This window comes from Staurois parvus, unplaced genomic scaffold (genome assembly GCF_062004578.1).
Source record: "Staurois parvus isolate SC_StPar_1 unplaced genomic scaffold, SC_StPar_1.0 ptg000267l, whole genome shotgun sequence".
In the NCBI taxonomy this organism is placed as follows: Eukaryota; Metazoa; Chordata; class Amphibia; order Anura; family Ranidae; genus Staurois; species Staurois parvus.
This window is the reverse complement of record NW_028318063.1, coordinates 2601427-2618885: the sequence shown is the minus strand read 5'-3', so window position 1 is coordinate 2618885 and position 17459 is coordinate 2601427. Positions and strand designations below refer to the sequence as shown.

Genomic DNA, 17459 nt, shown 5'->3' with positions numbered 1-17459 from the left:
TCAATGTTTTCGGTCTTTTTTTGTTTATAGCATGAAAAATAAAAAGTGCACAGGTGATCAAATACCACCGAAAGAAAGCTCTATTTGTGTGAAAAAAAGGACGTAAATTTCGTTTGGGTGCAGCATTGCATGACCGCGCAATTATCAGTAGAATTAGTGCAGCGCCGAGTAGCAAAAAGAGGCCTGGTCAGGAAGGGGGGTAAATCCTCAGGAGGGCAAGTGGTTAAAGTGAACAGTCACACAATTTCTTGTTTGAAGATTCTCAAGTTTAGGGAATCAGCCCAATATTGTAAGCAAAAGCTGAACAGAATTGTTTGCACATAAGAAAAATGTAGAAACTACTGAAACAAATACAGATTTACAACAGTAACTTTATTTGAAATCTAAAATAGAATCTTACATACTTTACATAATTGTGCAGATGGTGTCATCTCACGCATACATAGTGCAGATACATGACTGATAAAAAGAAGATATAAGGAAAACAAAATATTAAGGCTTTATGTTTTCCATAAAATTACCAATGTGTTATTTTCTATTTCCAAATCTGTCACAAATTATTTTTTTTTGTTTCAACAAATTTATAACTGGGGTGCAACTTTGCTGTATACAGTTTTAGAATAATAAAAAACACACACACAGTGCTTAGCATCAAAATATGCTCATTTTACAATGTATTCAACTTTTTTTGCATGTAATATAGATCATAGTTTCTCAACCAGTGCTATGTGAACCCTGGAACACTTCTGACAGGCTCAGGGGGCACTTCTGGCCATTCAAGTATATTCAAAATACCAGTTTAGATTTAGAAAACTGTAAAATTACATATAAAACAGATATGATATTTTTTCAATTATTGGGAAGGGAGTGTACATACCTAATGAGCACACGTGAAATAGGAAACCCTACAAGTGGGATACTTTCTGTAAACATCAGTATTGTTTAGATAAGTTGAAAACATTTTGGAATTAAGTTTATAAATCAAGTGTAGATTTCATACAGAACAAAAGGAACCTCAAGCAGTACTGTTAATGTGCATCCAAATCCCTTGTTAGATTTGTGGATAGAGTAGGGAATGGTTAGAACGCCTGTCAGTTGTTTTTTTTCTCTCCTTGTGTGCATGTGGGGAGATTTCCCTTCACATATCTGGGCAACAGGAACAGGAAGTGAGAGCAAATCTCTTAAGTTAGAGCCAATCCCCCTTGAAACCTTGTTTCTAAAATGTGTCCCCATTGCAAGATTTCCCTCACTTTCTGTCCAATGGTCACTAGAACAAAGAGGGAAGACAAATCCTATAGGAAAGACAAACAAGTCAAAAGGCTTTCTAACCCTTCCCCACTGTATCCAAAACAAAAAAATGGCTATAGATACACTTTAAGCTTACAGTAAGCTGAAAATAAACTTATTAATACAACTAAGGTATGTATTTAGTTGTATTAATACGTTTATTTTTAGTTTACCTAGGCAATAATGGATGTGTGTTCATATTGGCAGCGCAGCACTTATTACACATTTATGTAATGTGTTATGTATGCTCCATAAAGAAGCTGCACTGCCTCCACCACAGACATGCCTAAAGGCTTCCTGGTGAAGAGGAGTAAAAAGTCTGCGCTGGTGTCCTACCGAGTGTGGGATGAGGACAGAACGCAGCCACCCCAAGCATGGATGGTGTACACCATGTCCGAGTAAAGGCTGGTTCCGTGCCCCACCAACCTGCCCTGGCTCCCCCCAGCCAGTAAGTTGGGGAACCCGGAGTCAGTGCAGCAGGCCGTGTCCAGCCTGACCCGACCGGTAAGCAGAGGAGCAGAGCTTAGCCTGGGATGAGGGTGGGAGGAGGCAGGAGAGAGGAAGAGCTGAGTGGCTGCACCATGGGCCTCTGGGATGTACTTGTCCCCTAGGCCAAAAGATGCCATTTAGCCCCCTGATATACAGTATATATATATATATATATATTTATTAATCATTTGCAAAGGAGGGCTGGCACACCTGGAGGACATGCAGCTCGCAAAATGTTATACATATCTGATACCCACTTCATAATTTTAATACAAGTGTCTCCATCCATGCTTTCCACTTCTGCATTCCAACCACTTCAACCGTTTACAATTATCTTGAAGGCTGATGGCAGGGCACTGTCTTTCACCTCTCTCAAAGAAAGTAGAAAACAATACAAAATTGGGTCTGGAATTATTCTAGCATTTCAACTTCATTTAACATTACACTGTCATGGTTTTGGCACTTTAGTAGTGTTTGAAAGCAAAATTATAGGATGAAATTCCCAATTAATAAAATATACAGAAATTTCCCTATGACCTACTCCTTCAGGAAACCTAATTAATAATTAAATTTGTATCATATTATCAAAAAACTATTCAGGCAACTCAAAATGTATAGCCAAAACACACAAAAGTAGATGTCTGTGTCATAAAAGAAAAAAAGATGTTTCAACACTTTGCTATAATTAAATTACATATTAATCTTCATAACCGTTTTTAATAAGATGTGAGGAAGGAGGTAATTCCTGCAAGATATTAAACACTTGGGAATGGTTCAGAGGAGTTTACCCCTCCTTAGATCTCCTCTTCAGGCTTTCTACATGTCTACATGGGTGGTACATTTCTAAATGATTGATCACACATTAAAGTGGTGCCGTCTTCGGGCTACAATAATGTGCTCATGACATACGTCTTAGATCTTATAAATCTAAGCTTCAGCTTGCAAATTACCAGAAAGTGTTTCGGTATACTTCTACAAAGGGGTTTCACAACGGTTTGCCCCTTTTATGCATCTTGCACTAAAAAAAAGTATAATGAACAATAATATTTCTTACAAATGTTTTTATCATGACCACCCTAGAAGATACTGCTGTCACTATCATACCATTATATTATGAAAAGGTCACATGGCCGCTGTTAATTCAATATTTCACAGATATCAGGTACTGTAATCCTGTTGGATAATAACTAGATGGTACATAAAACTTTGTTGTGGGTTACTTAAAACAAAAGAAAGTGTACAATATTAAGCACCCATTATCTTTGTAGTGACACAGTAGAATTCCAGCTACCGCCTAAGTAGTCTTAAAATGCTCATTCTCCCTCCTAACACCTATACTAACCTGTGTAAAAAAAAAAAGATGTACGTACTTACCTATTTTTCAGCCCACTCCGGTCCAGTCACATGATCCACTGTGTCTGCCAGGGGCGGCTGCAGGGGAATGGAAAGAGCACCCGACAACGGCTGTGAAAGCCAGGAGTGATGATGTCACCCATAGGCTCCCATGGTGCAATCATTGGCGGCCCCTCTTCTCTCCTGCAGCCACTGCTAGATGACGCAAGGAAACTAGATCACATGACCTGACCAGGCTGAAAATAGGTAAGTATATACAACTTTTTTACACAGATTAGTTAGTATAGGTGTTAGGAGGGGGAGAAAGCATTCTAAGACTAGTTAAGCTTTAACTGGAACTCTACTCTATTTACTGAACAGAACATGTTCACTGTACATGTGTAAATGCATGTGTAGATTTGTCAATAACATCTTACATATCCAATTTAAAAGTGGTGATAAAATGTACTAAAAATGTTCAACTCCAGGATGTCTGTAGAAGGTCGATATTTTAAAGACATTAGGGGCCTGATGTAACACTGGGTAAAGTATGGTTTTAATTTGCATGCCAATTAGAGCTTCATTCATAGGTAAAGGAAAATTCACCCGTGATGATGACTGATGAATAATAGAGAAACCAATAGTGCATTTTAGTTTCTAATAGGTAAACCATAAGCGTGGGTAATTCTCCAAAACAAATCATGTGTTCTTTCATCATCATCACTGAATGCACATCTCCCTAGGGATAGAAGCTCGGCTGGATAGTGATGGGTATCTGAATTTCTTCCACACTGATACAAACCCTTGCCTACCCCAACCCCACCTTTAAACCATGGGTAATACACACCACTGGTGCTTTAGGATATGATCCAAGTCAGGATAGGGGGATTACATGCAACTTTGGTAAGTTCCCTGTGCCTGATGGGACTCAGTAACCATTCACCCAAAATAAAAAAAGATTTAAAGCAGAACTAAATCCACTTTAAAGGTTTCCCAAAAAAGTTGCATTCAGAGCATGCATTTGCTGATAAATGTCAAAATTGCCAGTGTATTTATTTTGGCAACAACACTAGATGTCCTTGAATGATGTCATAGCTGATCATGTGTGCTGCACCATGGCAACGGCAGATCTAAATGGAGGCTAAGATGGCACCTTTTTCAACCGCAAAGCATAGGATTTATTTCTGCTTTAATGAAAGGAATCAAGCTAGGATAAATGTTTTTTGCAATGAAGACACAAAGGAATATAAAACTAGGGAAACAAGGGGGCTACCATTTTTGACCGCTTTCGAAATGTGCCTGGAATAGCTATCATCTCTAATCTCAATTGTTTCTGGATCACTGACCTGGATCAAGTATACATAAAATAACGTTAAGAGTTCCAGATCTGCCTGCTTGTTTGGTTTAGTGGCTAAACAATAACTGATGTCTCTAAATCCACATGACAATCAGGGAATCAGCATTTTTAGCAAGAGGGATCAGCATGCAAGTTTCTTTGAAATGTTGGGAGCTCCCTACACTGCTACATCTGTCTTTAAAAGATGAATTTATTTAATATCGATGGCTTTGGTTACATACATTTGTATTGAAAAAAATAGCCAATTTCCAGTTAACTGTACCAAAGGAACCTCCTAAAATCTCATGGTTCAGTTGCTAAAAATAGTTTTTCACATACATAGGAGGAAACCTGGCTTAGGAGAGATGATAACATAACCACCAACCACTTAAAGAAAAACATCTTTTTGTTGTTAAATTGGTGAAGTGGGTGTCTTTTGTTTTTTTTTTCTTTTCCCTTCTTTGTTTAATCAAATGTATCGGGGCACAAAACCATTTACAAGATCACCTGGAGCAGAACAGTCTCTCATACAATTCCACAGTGTACCTCTTCTGGAGGCATTGGTAGTATAATGTAGTGCAGCTCACTGTTACCAACTAGCTATCTTTTTAGAGAGCAGCTGGTATTTTGAGCACCTGTTTTGAAGGACCCACCCTGGTGATAAATAGCTTATGGGATAAATGTTTAAGAAAACCACACTGTATGCCCTTGTAACTTTCCAAGAACCTTACCAGACCTGAGTGACCCTTGTGTATCACCTGGCAGATGGAAAACTTGATACTAGCACCCAAGTTTGTCAGGTTTTCTTATTTAAACAGTGGAAGTTCTGTGAACTAGGTATCAAATACAAGAGAAAAATTCAGGTAACTCTTTTCACATCTTAAACTGTTCTCATTTTACTGAACCAAAAATTAAGGTATCATTACACATTGCAGCAGGTATTTTTTTTTTTTTTTTTTTTTTTTAAGACGCCTTTGGGTTTGTTCTTGCAAGATGCACTTAGAAAGGTGTTCTCCATCATGCATTGAGGTAAAGCGCCTTGTAATCAATTGTTTAGACAAGTTATAAAATATCCTGTTTATCAACATCAACAGAAAACCAGAAGCCACTCCTGCTACTGTAAATAAAGGGCCTGATTCATAACTCATTACAATATTGAGAAGGGGCTTAGTTCAAACTTTATATTTTCTTATGTCCATGTCTTTTACCTGCACTGGAAAATGTTGCAAAAAGTAGATCTTGTGAGAATAAGCCCTACTGTGGATGATATATTTTATGTTACTCATAATTATTGCAGCTAGTTCAAATACTTTAGATTATGAGGTAGGTTGCCTAGATTACACTAAAATAGGACTACTCCCTCAACATTGCTGTAGTCTATATATCCAATCCTCGCTGCTTTTTTCTTAAGAACTGAAGTATGTAAACCCCAACAATGAAATTCTCTTATTCTCTCCATTTTAGTCAGTTACATATGCAATTGAAAGCATTTTATTATATATATTCAGTAAGTACATAAAAAGTAGCCTGTTGAGCCTGTCAGAAATTCAGAGCTGTCCTGTTTACTATGCCTTTGTTATCTCAAGGATTCTATTTAGCCCTCCCAGTTCTTATCTTAGAATACAAAACAATTCATCCCTTTGTTTTGGAGATTAGGAGGAATTCTGTAGCTTTGCAAAAGACAACTGGGTGGGGCTAATACCATTTCTCCCAATTTTAGTTCGGAAAAGGTTTTGTCAGCCCACAACAGCAAATTAGGACAGACTGCATTTTGGTAGATCAACAGGTTATTTTCTGTACTTGCAGGGTCCTTAGGACTTGGAAAAAATGCGAAGACGTCCTGTGTGTTTTCTTTTTGTCCTGACATACACAGTTTAAAAGGAATTTAGATCTTATGGAAATATTTTCCCCTAATAAAAGAAACAGCTTTCTTGTTTACCACATGCTGCTATAGCTTCTGATATCTATAACTACTGTGGTGTGTTACCTCTAAATCACTTTCTCTATATGCTTTCATATTGACCTCTATGTGCGAGAGATGTAACAAATGACGTCGCTCGTCACCTTATGAAATCCAGTAGCCACTTACAATAAAAAAAAAATATCAATTTGTATATTAGTAAAAAGAAAAAATTTTTGAAGACATTGCTGGTGATTGATGGGTGGAGCTCTTTTATATTACGGTTTAAATATTTTAGAAGGAAACACTCCTATATACAGCTAAATAAAGATAGTATCTTAAAAAACAACTATGTTTATACTGACACTTTAAAGCTACCTACTGACAAGCACAAAGTAGCCATTAACTGATCTTTCTAATGAGAGACCACCGTAGAAAAATCACTTGCATCATCGATACTTGCTGTTCAGACAGATCAAGCCTTTCCTGGGGGAAAACAGTAGCGTTAGGCTGGGAAAAAAAAAAAAATCAAACTCAGCCAATTTATTCTTCTAAAAAAAAGACTTAGGCAGGAGGATTCTACGGCAGTCGAGGAGACTCCCTAACCATATATATCCAAATCGGACAAGCATTCACTAATGTAATGTAGGCACCCTATAAAGAATAAATAGTTAAAAAGTGTATCCTTTAGTGCAATATTAACAAATAATAGACAAATTTGTTTATCTGTAAGCTTAACTTTCTCCAAAAAAAACCCTTTAGTAAATTTAAAATTATTCTCAAAATTTATGAGAAAAAAATGCAACTGTCTTTTAAAAAATCCAGTCAAGCCTGAGACTTTTCACATCCAAACTTTGTCAGACATTCTATTAAATAATGTTGCATTTGATTAATACTGAAGACAATAATATTAATTTACAAGTCAATGCCTTTAACACAATTTCACATGCAATAAGAACTCAATAATATCCAGTGTTTTCTGTTCTGGTGTGACATGTTTTTCCAAACTTCACAAATACTTAAGCTCAAGTTCAGATAATTGAATAGGGAAAAGGCAATGCACAAATGATAAATGCGCATTTAGAATAGTAAAAATCGATAATATTAATTTTCAAATATCTGAGAGAGGGGAAAAGCCTTGTAAAAGCAGTTACTGGCTGATAAATTGTCCCTTGAACGTTTTCAGAATAAGCCTTTTTATGACAAGAAAAAAAATATTGTAGCATAATGGAACTGAAGCAGCACATAGTGCTGGGCTATCAGTGGCACAGTAGTTATCAGAATATCACATTCATTATTACTGGGATACCACCTAAATGAAAGAAAACAGAAAATATATCCAAAAATTCAAAGTACTAAAGATCAGTCCAACCAAAACTGAAATCTGATGGATCAAGCCACCTGCTGGCTTCCTAGAGCTAATGAAATTATATCTGTACTATATTGTATAAATACAGTCTGGCTTTGCGCCTACCTAACTTGGGGATTTTAATTGTGTTCATACACCCCTAAGTTGTATTATTCAGAATAAAGAAAATTACAAACTTAACAAGAAAAGTGGGACCCCTTTTAATGGCCCCAGTGTTTGCAGATTTGGAAACTTAAGCGGATCATTCTCATTGCTGGAGTCCCCAAAGCAAAATACTGGGTAGTTTAATGCTCCACTAACTATTAAAGATTAAAAATCAGTTTTTGGATTTGTGATCCTTTATTATGTAGTATATATAAATATAAAATGATATGGAGATATTTTGAGAAAAATCAAACTACAGAAGCATAAGAATGGTGCATATTTACAATCCACATTCACTTTAATCCCCTGAAATCTTTGTGGCCTTATCTAAAAGGCTAAATATACCCAAAATTCATATTTCAGTTCCTAATAAAAGGACAGAAAGTCAAATCACCCTATGGGTTCATGTTTCTCCACCAGTAGCAAAGTAGCATTTGGCTCTGCTTGTGTGTTATAGCCATAAAGATAATTCCTAAAGTGTGTTTGTGAACACACTAACATCCTAGCCAACTTTAAAACAGAACAAAGCATTTAACTATTAAAGAATACCTTTTTTGTAATGCTGTATGTGACATTCACACGACCACACAGCCTCCATTTCCCATCTCTGTTTCCCATAGCAGGGGGTCATGTATGATCAATGGGGCACACGACACACAGAAGCTCTTCCTTCCTTCTTGGAGTTACAGGATGTTGTGTCTGTGCCTCCTCCTAGTCAGTTTGGTCACCACTCTCCCCTGCACAGGTCTATTGTGTTTATTGATCGCAGATTTGAGCAGAGGTCACTGTCAAACAACACAACAGGGCTGGGTGGGGGGCATGGTGCCCAAGCTGACTACGGGAGATAGGGGCATATTGCACACTGGCACAGAGTCCTGTACCTCCAAGCAGATCACACAGCACAACTGACCACACCAACATGCATCTGCTTCTGTTCTCGGTATGGTAATATAAAACTAGGAAAGAGAGAGACTGCTAGGATTACTTGGTATTTCCCCGAGTGTAAAAATAAAGACAGAAACGGCTTCATTTAACATTTACATAACACCAGACCACACATAATCAATATTAGGTTTTGAGGTAATAAACACTTTAAAGCTGAACCCCAGGCAGATTAAAAACACAAATTCATACAGTGCTTATACAGTATGTCTCAATTAAAAAAAAAAATCACATGCAATTTGAAAAGAAATTAGGACAAGTACCAAAGTTTGATTTGATATTTGTTTCTTGCAATCCCTTATTACTGCATAGCTCAGACTGGGAGAAGAAGCAGCACAAAGGAGCAGATGCAGTTGTGCTGCAGTATTCATGTGCCAAAATGAACATGCTGGCAAGAGGAGAGAGCAGAATGACAGTTACTGTCCAATAATTACTTAAAGGATCCATTCACACTGGGCTTAGAAAAATACCAGTTCCCTTGGCGTATTAACATTTTTTTCTCCCAGAAAACTGCTCTACAAAATGCAGACCAGAAGGGTTTTTCCTGCCTCTAAATGTCCTAATGTGCAGTGCATGGAAACAAAATATAACATTGAGCTGCTTCTACATGCAAAACACAAATCTCCTGTAGAAGTAGCGTTTTTTAAGCCTGGTGTGCATGGACCCAAAAAGATTTGTGCTGAAGGAAACCTGCATACTGCCATTGCCGGCCTTTCCCTCTTAAAATGTTAGTGACCTAGTTAGCAAGCCATCTATGGTCAAAATGTATATATTCATTTTCACAAAAGAATCAGCATTGCACCCAGGCAGCTAGCATTTGCAGGCTCCATGCGTCTCTCTGCACAGGTTTCCTTCAACTGCAGCAGAGAAAGATCAGGTCTCCAAACTGGCTGTGAAAATGTCAGGAGGACAGAAATACAAATCCTTTGGCAGGTAAATAGTTATAATATATGCATTTCCTCTGTGCATTTAATGATTTGCCTGGAGTTCAGATTGAATTGATTTGTATGCAAAGTCCAGCACAAACACTGCCAGCAATATCCGGGAATTCAGACTGGGTCCCTAGGAAATGTAAAATCCCGGGTTGTAGACTTAAAATGAACATGTGGCCAGGATAAGGACATTCAAATACTTACATATTCTTATCAGACAGCAAAGAAGTATTTCCGACTTACCAATAAATTAATTTCTTGGTGTACAAGCAATAGAGACAGTGGTAATTGGTAAGTCAAAAATGTACTTTATCAGTTGTACAGCAGGAGTCCAACTGAGAGTTGGGCAACACAGCAAACGATGTCAACAGGCCCACCTGACAAAGGGTTAAGAAAGGTTTAATAGACTAAAAGAGCAGCTTGTAGCACCTTACGCCTGAAACTGCATTAGAAGAGACCTGAACATCTTATGGGGTAGAACGTAAATGTGTGAACAGAAGCCCAGGGGGTAGTCTTGCAAACAGAAGAGATGCCTGATACAGAAAAGCCCATGAATTATTAACACACCTGGCAGAGAGTGATTTAACAGGGAAGAAGGACCACTATCTTTAAAACTATAAGCTTGAATCCATCTTGTCTGATCCACCCATCAATGGTGGAATGAGACACGGGAAGACCCTTCGGAAGTACAAAGATAGATTCCAATTGTTTACCACATTGAGACAGTGATGAGAAATTTTCCTGGGATGCTTTTGAGCAGGAAGGAAGAGGAAGAGAACATCATAGGGAAAAAGAAGGCTTTAGGCTGAAAGACAACCTTGTCCTTGTGCAACACTTAGAAGGGTTCCTTACAGGATAAGGCAGCAAACTCAAAAAGAAAAGGTCTCCATAAGAAAGATGTAACCTTCTCTCAGTATAGAGAAGAGGTCCATCAACTAAGGGCACTAGCAAAAAAGAGTAGGCAAGATGAGAGTAGGAGAAGTTATATAGGGGGCTTTCCTTGAAAACTCTCACTTTTTTAGTGTCCAACCACTCAAGGTAGCTGCAAATAACTCATGGTAAAGATCAAAGTGCCTGTGTCCCATACTGTATGACTAAGAAACGGCTGTCACATTTTTGCTGCCAGAGCGGTTTTTGAATTTTTTTTTTCATGTTAAAATGCACATTTCAGACCTGAAGGTTGGTTAAAACCCCCAAAACAATATATATTTTATTAAAGAAGAAACCTTGGAGAATAAAACTGTGATAATTTTTGTCATGTGATATTAGTGCAGTACTATTTCAGGAAAAAATTTTTTAATTTTAGTGCACACAAACACAATGTATATTCCCATATTTATTGGTAAAATATAAAATAGGAGGATGTGTTGAGTAAATTCTTACCAAACATGTCCAGTCTTTATGTTCACCTGTGAAATGGTGTCAAACTACAGTACTCAAAATTGTCCATAGGCAACTCTTAAAACGTCTTTACAGGTCATCAGTTAAGAGTTAACCATGAATGATGGTTTACTCTTAACTCCCACATGTGCTCCAATACCCAATACGATCAGCTCTGTATATAGGCGCAATGGACATGCATGTTTTGTTCGTATGTGAGAGCTTCTGGAGGCTTAAAAAAAAAAACCAAACTGTTTTGCCATTTATTAATTTAATGTATTTTGATTTTTAAATACTTTCTACTTACTTAAATGTTATTGCTACAATCTATATTATAGCTGACAAGTTCGGGTGTGCGGGGTTCAGCCAGGAGTCAGAAGATTCCGGCGTGTGTGGAAGTAATCGGGTGGCTTTAAATCACTTCCAGCAGAAAGGTGACAGTTGGCTGAACAAGTGTAAAAAATCTTCTAGCTGCTATATGTGTTTATAAACCTATGCTGCTGCCAACATAAAGCTTAAATCTATGGAAGCTAAAGGGTTAAATCAAGCCCTCACTGACTTCTTTAGCTGTAGGCACTGTGGAGAATTGAATCCTCATATTCACAACATGCTTTCCCAGAAGTTCCCAGATCTACATGCCTGCTACTCTCCCATCTCTGTATAATTTACATTCAATTTTTGGAAAACGAATCAGTAGGAAAAAGAACACCCCTGTTTTTCGGGGAGGCATGATGGGTTGAAGAAAAGCTAGAGCATTGGGCAGGAACACAAAAAAGAAATATGATGTAGAGATCTTGCCGTTGCATTCCCTGAAAGCTATAAAAAGGCAGCAGGTGACACTGCACTAGAGACTAACATATCTCTCCGTGCTGCACTCTTCACTTAACAGAGCACAACTATACAATAGTATAGTGAAACGTTACAACCAATGAATAAATCTTTGTCTAGCTCATAGCAGCACCCTTTTTGAAATTTCCATATACATATAAGATTTCCTTATGCTAAATCACACCAATGCTATATTCACACGAGAGATTGATGCCGAAAAACATACAGTGCCTGTATTATTCACTCTGCACGTTGAACACCAGAGGAAGCAACAGAGTGCAAGGGAAAGCACCATTTAAATGGTGCATGCAGCATTATAGTCCTCGTAGTCGTGTAAAGCCACGTCAGCCCCCCCCAACAGGGAAACAAAACACAGAAATGTGCAGTGTGCTTACTACAAAGTGTATCAACCCCAAAACAAAAAAGGTAAATATTGTAGCTTATGAGCCTATAGATATGGTGACTGAATTAGCTCTCTCTTTTAGGCTATCAACATTTTCTGCAAGTTGGTCTTCAAGAAAAGCTTGGTGTAAGCTTGTTACTTCCTGTGAGCTTAAATAGCAACAACAAACGATTACTATCTCACTTGAGAAACTATATGTCCCATCAATCCACCTTGCCATGACAACAAATAGAGTAAAATATGTTTAAAAGTCCAGTCTGTGTGACAAATATAACTCCTACCAACGACACGGTGGAGAAAAAACAAAAAAAAACAGCATAGCCTGATGTAGACAGGTCAGTTATTCATAGGCTTACCAGGTGAAATTACATGGAAAAAGCAAATTAATGCAGCCACCACATCAAAGGACCAATAAGCTTGAATACATGAAATTCTTATGTTTGGGTTAAGATAAACTTTAAGAGCTTGAAGTTTGGTAAACTTACTAGGTGTAAAAATGTGCTGTTAATGCTTATTTCATGTTAACAGCCCGCAAAACTGCATTTACATTCATTCTGTGTGAATTAACCACCTGTTGTGAGATTAAGCAAAATCAAAAGTTAAGATATTTTCTTTTCTGGTCAAATGTTCTTTAACCACTTGAGCTCTGGAAGATTTTACCCCGTTCATGACCAGGCCATTTTTTGCTATTTAGCACTGAGCTCATTTAACTGGTAATTGCCACTGGGCTATTTTTTTTAGATGTAAAACGAAAAAAAGAGAAAAAAAACTCCCACAATTTTTTCAACTTTCTGCTATAAAGCAGAAATAAAACATTTTGAAAAAATTAATTTAGCCAAAATTAATTTTCATACGTCTTTGAGCCCAAAAAATCCCAATAAGGGATTGATTTGTGTGAAAGTTATAACGCCTACAAACTATGATATATATACTGGAATTTTTATTTATTTTTATACTACTAATGGTGCTGATCACCGATTTATAATGGGACTGCAATAGTGCGGTGGCCAACTGGCTGGTAAGAGGTTAACATCTAAGGTGATCAAGGGGTTAAATGTGTGCCTAACTATGTGTAAAGTGTGCTGATTTTACTAATAGATCACAAAGCAGGGATGAGAAACACAGAGATTGTTCTTCTCTGTACAGAGCTCTGTGTTGATTGTCAATACAGAGCTCTGTGTTGATTGTCAATACAGAGCTCTGGGCTGTGATTGTACACAGCCAATCAGCATGTCCTGGGCATAAATCAATTGGCTGGGACTTGCTGACAGGCTCCTGCTGTGTACAATCACAGCGAGTACCAGCCCTGGGGCACATATGCACACGCCCAAACCCCCGAAGTGGGCAGCAATGTACGAGTACGTAGCTTTGCCTACTGCATGCGAGAAGGGCAGTTGTGAAGTGGATAAATATTATGGACAGTTGTAATGTAATGGAATCTGAAAAATATTGCATTATGGCCACTAGATAAATCTGAGGATTATAGAAAATAAATACAATTCAGTAAGAGGAGATATAATGTACCAATTCTCGAGAACACTGGAAGGAATTAGCACTGGTTACATTTATTTGCCAATTCCCTCCACTGTTCTATAGCACATTGCATCTGTTCTAAAAATAAACTGTACTTCCCATGGTCTTCAGCTGAATCTTGTGGCCATAATGCAGTATTTTCCAGATGCACCGTTACAAATTAACCTATCTGTACTACAGCCCTCAACATTTGACAACATTTCTGAAGAAAATAGTCTAAGAAGAATTGATTTTGGCCCATTCTAACAAAAGGTGCTTAGTTTACATGAAGTTTCACTAGATGAACAGCCAAGCGTTTGACACACGTCGATGCACTTTAATATGTACCCTACTTCTGTCGGTTGATGTTACATTTATCTAAATAAAATGATAAACCCATGCAAGGTGTATTTTAATATGAATCAAATGGGTTAGAAAAAACTAAAGTAAGTTATGTCATAATTTATGTTGCTGTTGACTAAAACCACCAGCCAGAATCTTGACCTTCCTAAATGCATTACAAAAGGGACAGATTGTAACTGGTTGCTATGGACAAACACTTTTTCTTTATGCATAAAAGATGTGTTTTTCTTTTATATTAAGATAAATAAACTATGTAAAAGTAAACAAAGTGAATGTGTTTCCTTGAAATTTATCACCAAGCCAGAGCAATTTCATCACCGACCTTTAGAGATGACAACTGTCTTTTTAAACATACCGGTGGCTCAAAACGACAAAATTTGGATTGGAAAGGTATCTATTGTAGTGTTCATCACATGGAACTGAGTGACCCAAGTTTATTTCAAGAAAAAAAAAAAAGTTTACATTCTTTTCAATCTGTAAAACAAAATTTACTGCTGGCATGAAGCTTTGCTATAAAATGGAATGTTTTCAAGTCACAGATCAATAAAAACAGGATTTGCTCTTTAAAAATAGTGGCAGAATGTGTACACTCCAGCATGTGATCTGCCATGTAGATTTCTAAGTCACATTGCTAAAACACAATCTATATTTTTTTATGTACATCCAGTTATAAGAAAATCCCAGTGACTTCTTTAAAGTGTTCTTTCTTATCATCAGTGTGAATATAATGCCACACTATATTATTCACAAACCACATGGGATTAGCTAGTAGAGCAGACAGGATATGTGCTTGTGTTTCTTGATCAGTATTACAAACCAGCAGCCCAACCAATCCCCTGAAGGTCAGAAACCTATTTTGGTTAGACACTACCAGCGTTGTTAGTCTGAGTTGGATATAGTTTATCATGTAGAAATTTATGTTCGGATCATACAAAGAGATTAGAGGGCTCCAATAAAAACCATTCTTTCATGGCAGTGACTGGTTACGTACATATCATATATGCAATAAACGCACAGCAGCCAAGCCCTATTCAACACTGAATGTACACAGGCATTATATTCCATTTCAACAACTGATCTGTTCACAAATTGCAGACCAATTTACACCAGTTTCTGGGTGCTGGCAGCACAGCTATTTATATGTAGATGTCTGAACCTATGGTTGGCCAACGTTCTTGGAGTCCACTTTAACGCATTTTGAATCCTAAGTAAAACACATCCTTTAGAATAAAAATAAATTTACTCTTCTTAACATGCGCTGCAAGTTCCCTTGACTGCCGTTTTTGAACACATCTTTTTGTTTTTTCATCGCAACCAGGAAGATGGAACCCACTGAGGCTCTGTGTCCAATTTATTGATTATCCGAAGTAATTCCTGATAAGCCTTGTCTAGGTCAGTATTCACAATTGCTGTGTCAAAGTAATGCCCATTAATTTGCTCCATTTCTCTTGCTTTTTCAATTATTTCTCTTAGTTCCTCTGGCTGCATGAGACAAAAAGCAACAATAAGCAACAATTATATACTGGTGTGGAAACATTTAATGCAAACTATATACAAAAACATATAAACTGGATTTTTATAAGCAACATAAAATTATTTTCTCTAGTAGTTCACGGAGGGGCCAAAGAAGACCAATGGATATGTTTAAAATGCATCTAGGTGGTTGGACACCAACCAAATTCCAAAACAGGCTATACCTCCTAAAGATACTGAGTAAGCCAAGAAGTGAGGGAAAACAATACAAACTTTCTAAAAACACATTTTTAACCATGACAACTTTCTCATTAAACCGAATGTGCAAAAATAATGTGAGGGATGTGTTCCCCGATGAACTATTGAACAGAAGGATTTCACAGAAGGTAAAGATGAATCCAACTTTCTTCCAGCATTCATTGTTGGACAAAAAAAAAGTTTAAAGGAACATTTGGCTAAAAGTGAAACCCTCAGGTGTCATGGCACGAATGATTCATGAAGCCAGCTGTGAAATGTTATGCTCAAAACCATGACATCCACCTAGCAAACATGCACAGAGGACCAGGTACCAGTTTTGCATACCTGAGAAATTGATGCCTGGTGCTGAAGGCCCAGGAGACATCCACTCTTTTGGAAGTATAAGCAATGACAGTAAATGGGGTCTGTAGTCCCTTAATAAAATATGCTTTGCATATAACTTGGTGAACCCAATTAGGTGGCTATCGACACTTGGTAACCATAGCAGGGATCCTTCAGGGTGACAAAGAGTGATCCCACCTTCAAGTGTATGGAAACTCAAAAACTGGTAGTTTTTCTGTTTTTTATTATTATTATTATTAGGTTTTTTCCCCCTCATTTTTACTTGGTGATCCTTCCAGTAACACACTTCTTGCCTTAGGGTGGCTCAATTCTATGGAGCAGCAAGAGAGCCACCATTGGACAGCAGCATTGTTATTGTGGAAAATTTAGAGTTTGAAGCACAGGAAAACTTAGATGGGCCTGACTAACACATTAAGGCTGAATCCCAGCTAAAATATTTTAAGAAATTACTGAATTTTTTTTTCCTTTTGAGATAAACGTTTTACATAACTGAATAAAAACTGACCATTGTAAGCACCCCTGTCAGTGTTAAATGATTTGTCTCAACCATCTAACTGCCACTTTTGCTGTACATCTTGACCTGTTGAAATCACGTAGCTTAACCTGGCCGTACACTTTTTTCTTTGCTCAACTAGTTGACTGAACTAAAAGAACACAACACATTCCTTCATTCACACAAATGAGGTGGATGGAGGAATTACACAAACAGTGGAACACTGGGATTTTTGCTCGAGATGACTATTTACACATTTGTGCAGCACTTTACAATATAAAGGGAGATGATACAGTTACAGTACTGTAAATTACAGGCGGGTTAAGAGGACACTGCTCCCAACAGCTTACAATCTAATAGGGTGGAGCAAGTAATAGAAAAAGTAATAACTGAGGGATAAGCTGATAGAAGAATTAAAAGATTCTGTTAGGTGGAGGCAGGATAAGCTTCCCTGATGAGATGAGTTTTCAAGGATCATCTAAAAGGTGGCCAGAGTAGGGGATATCCTGACAGATTGTGGCAGAAAGTTCCAGAGGATGGAAGAGGCTCTGGAGAAATCCTGGAAATGAGCATGGGAAGAGGAGACAAGAGAGCTACAGAGCAAAAGGTCTTGGGAGAAGCAGAGGATGGTTTTGGTGATATTTTGAGATAAGATTGGTGATGTAGCTGTGGGCTT

The 17459-nt window shown here is 37.6% G+C and overlaps 1 protein-coding gene across 1 annotated transcript in view; it reads right to left on the bottom strand.

Annotated features, from left to right (window-relative positions):
- Positions 1–353: 353 nt before the first annotated feature.
- Positions 354–17459, bottom strand: part of PALS1 (protein associated with LIN7 1, MAGUK p55 family member) — a 197850-nt gene continuing 180744 nt past the window's right edge. The window contains exon 14 of the mRNA XM_089681487.1: positions 354–15699. Within this exon, the coding sequence (XP_089537613.1) occupies positions 15523–15699 (177 nt within the window). The 3' untranslated portion in view covers positions 354–15522. The remainder of the gene's footprint in view (positions 15700–17459) is intronic.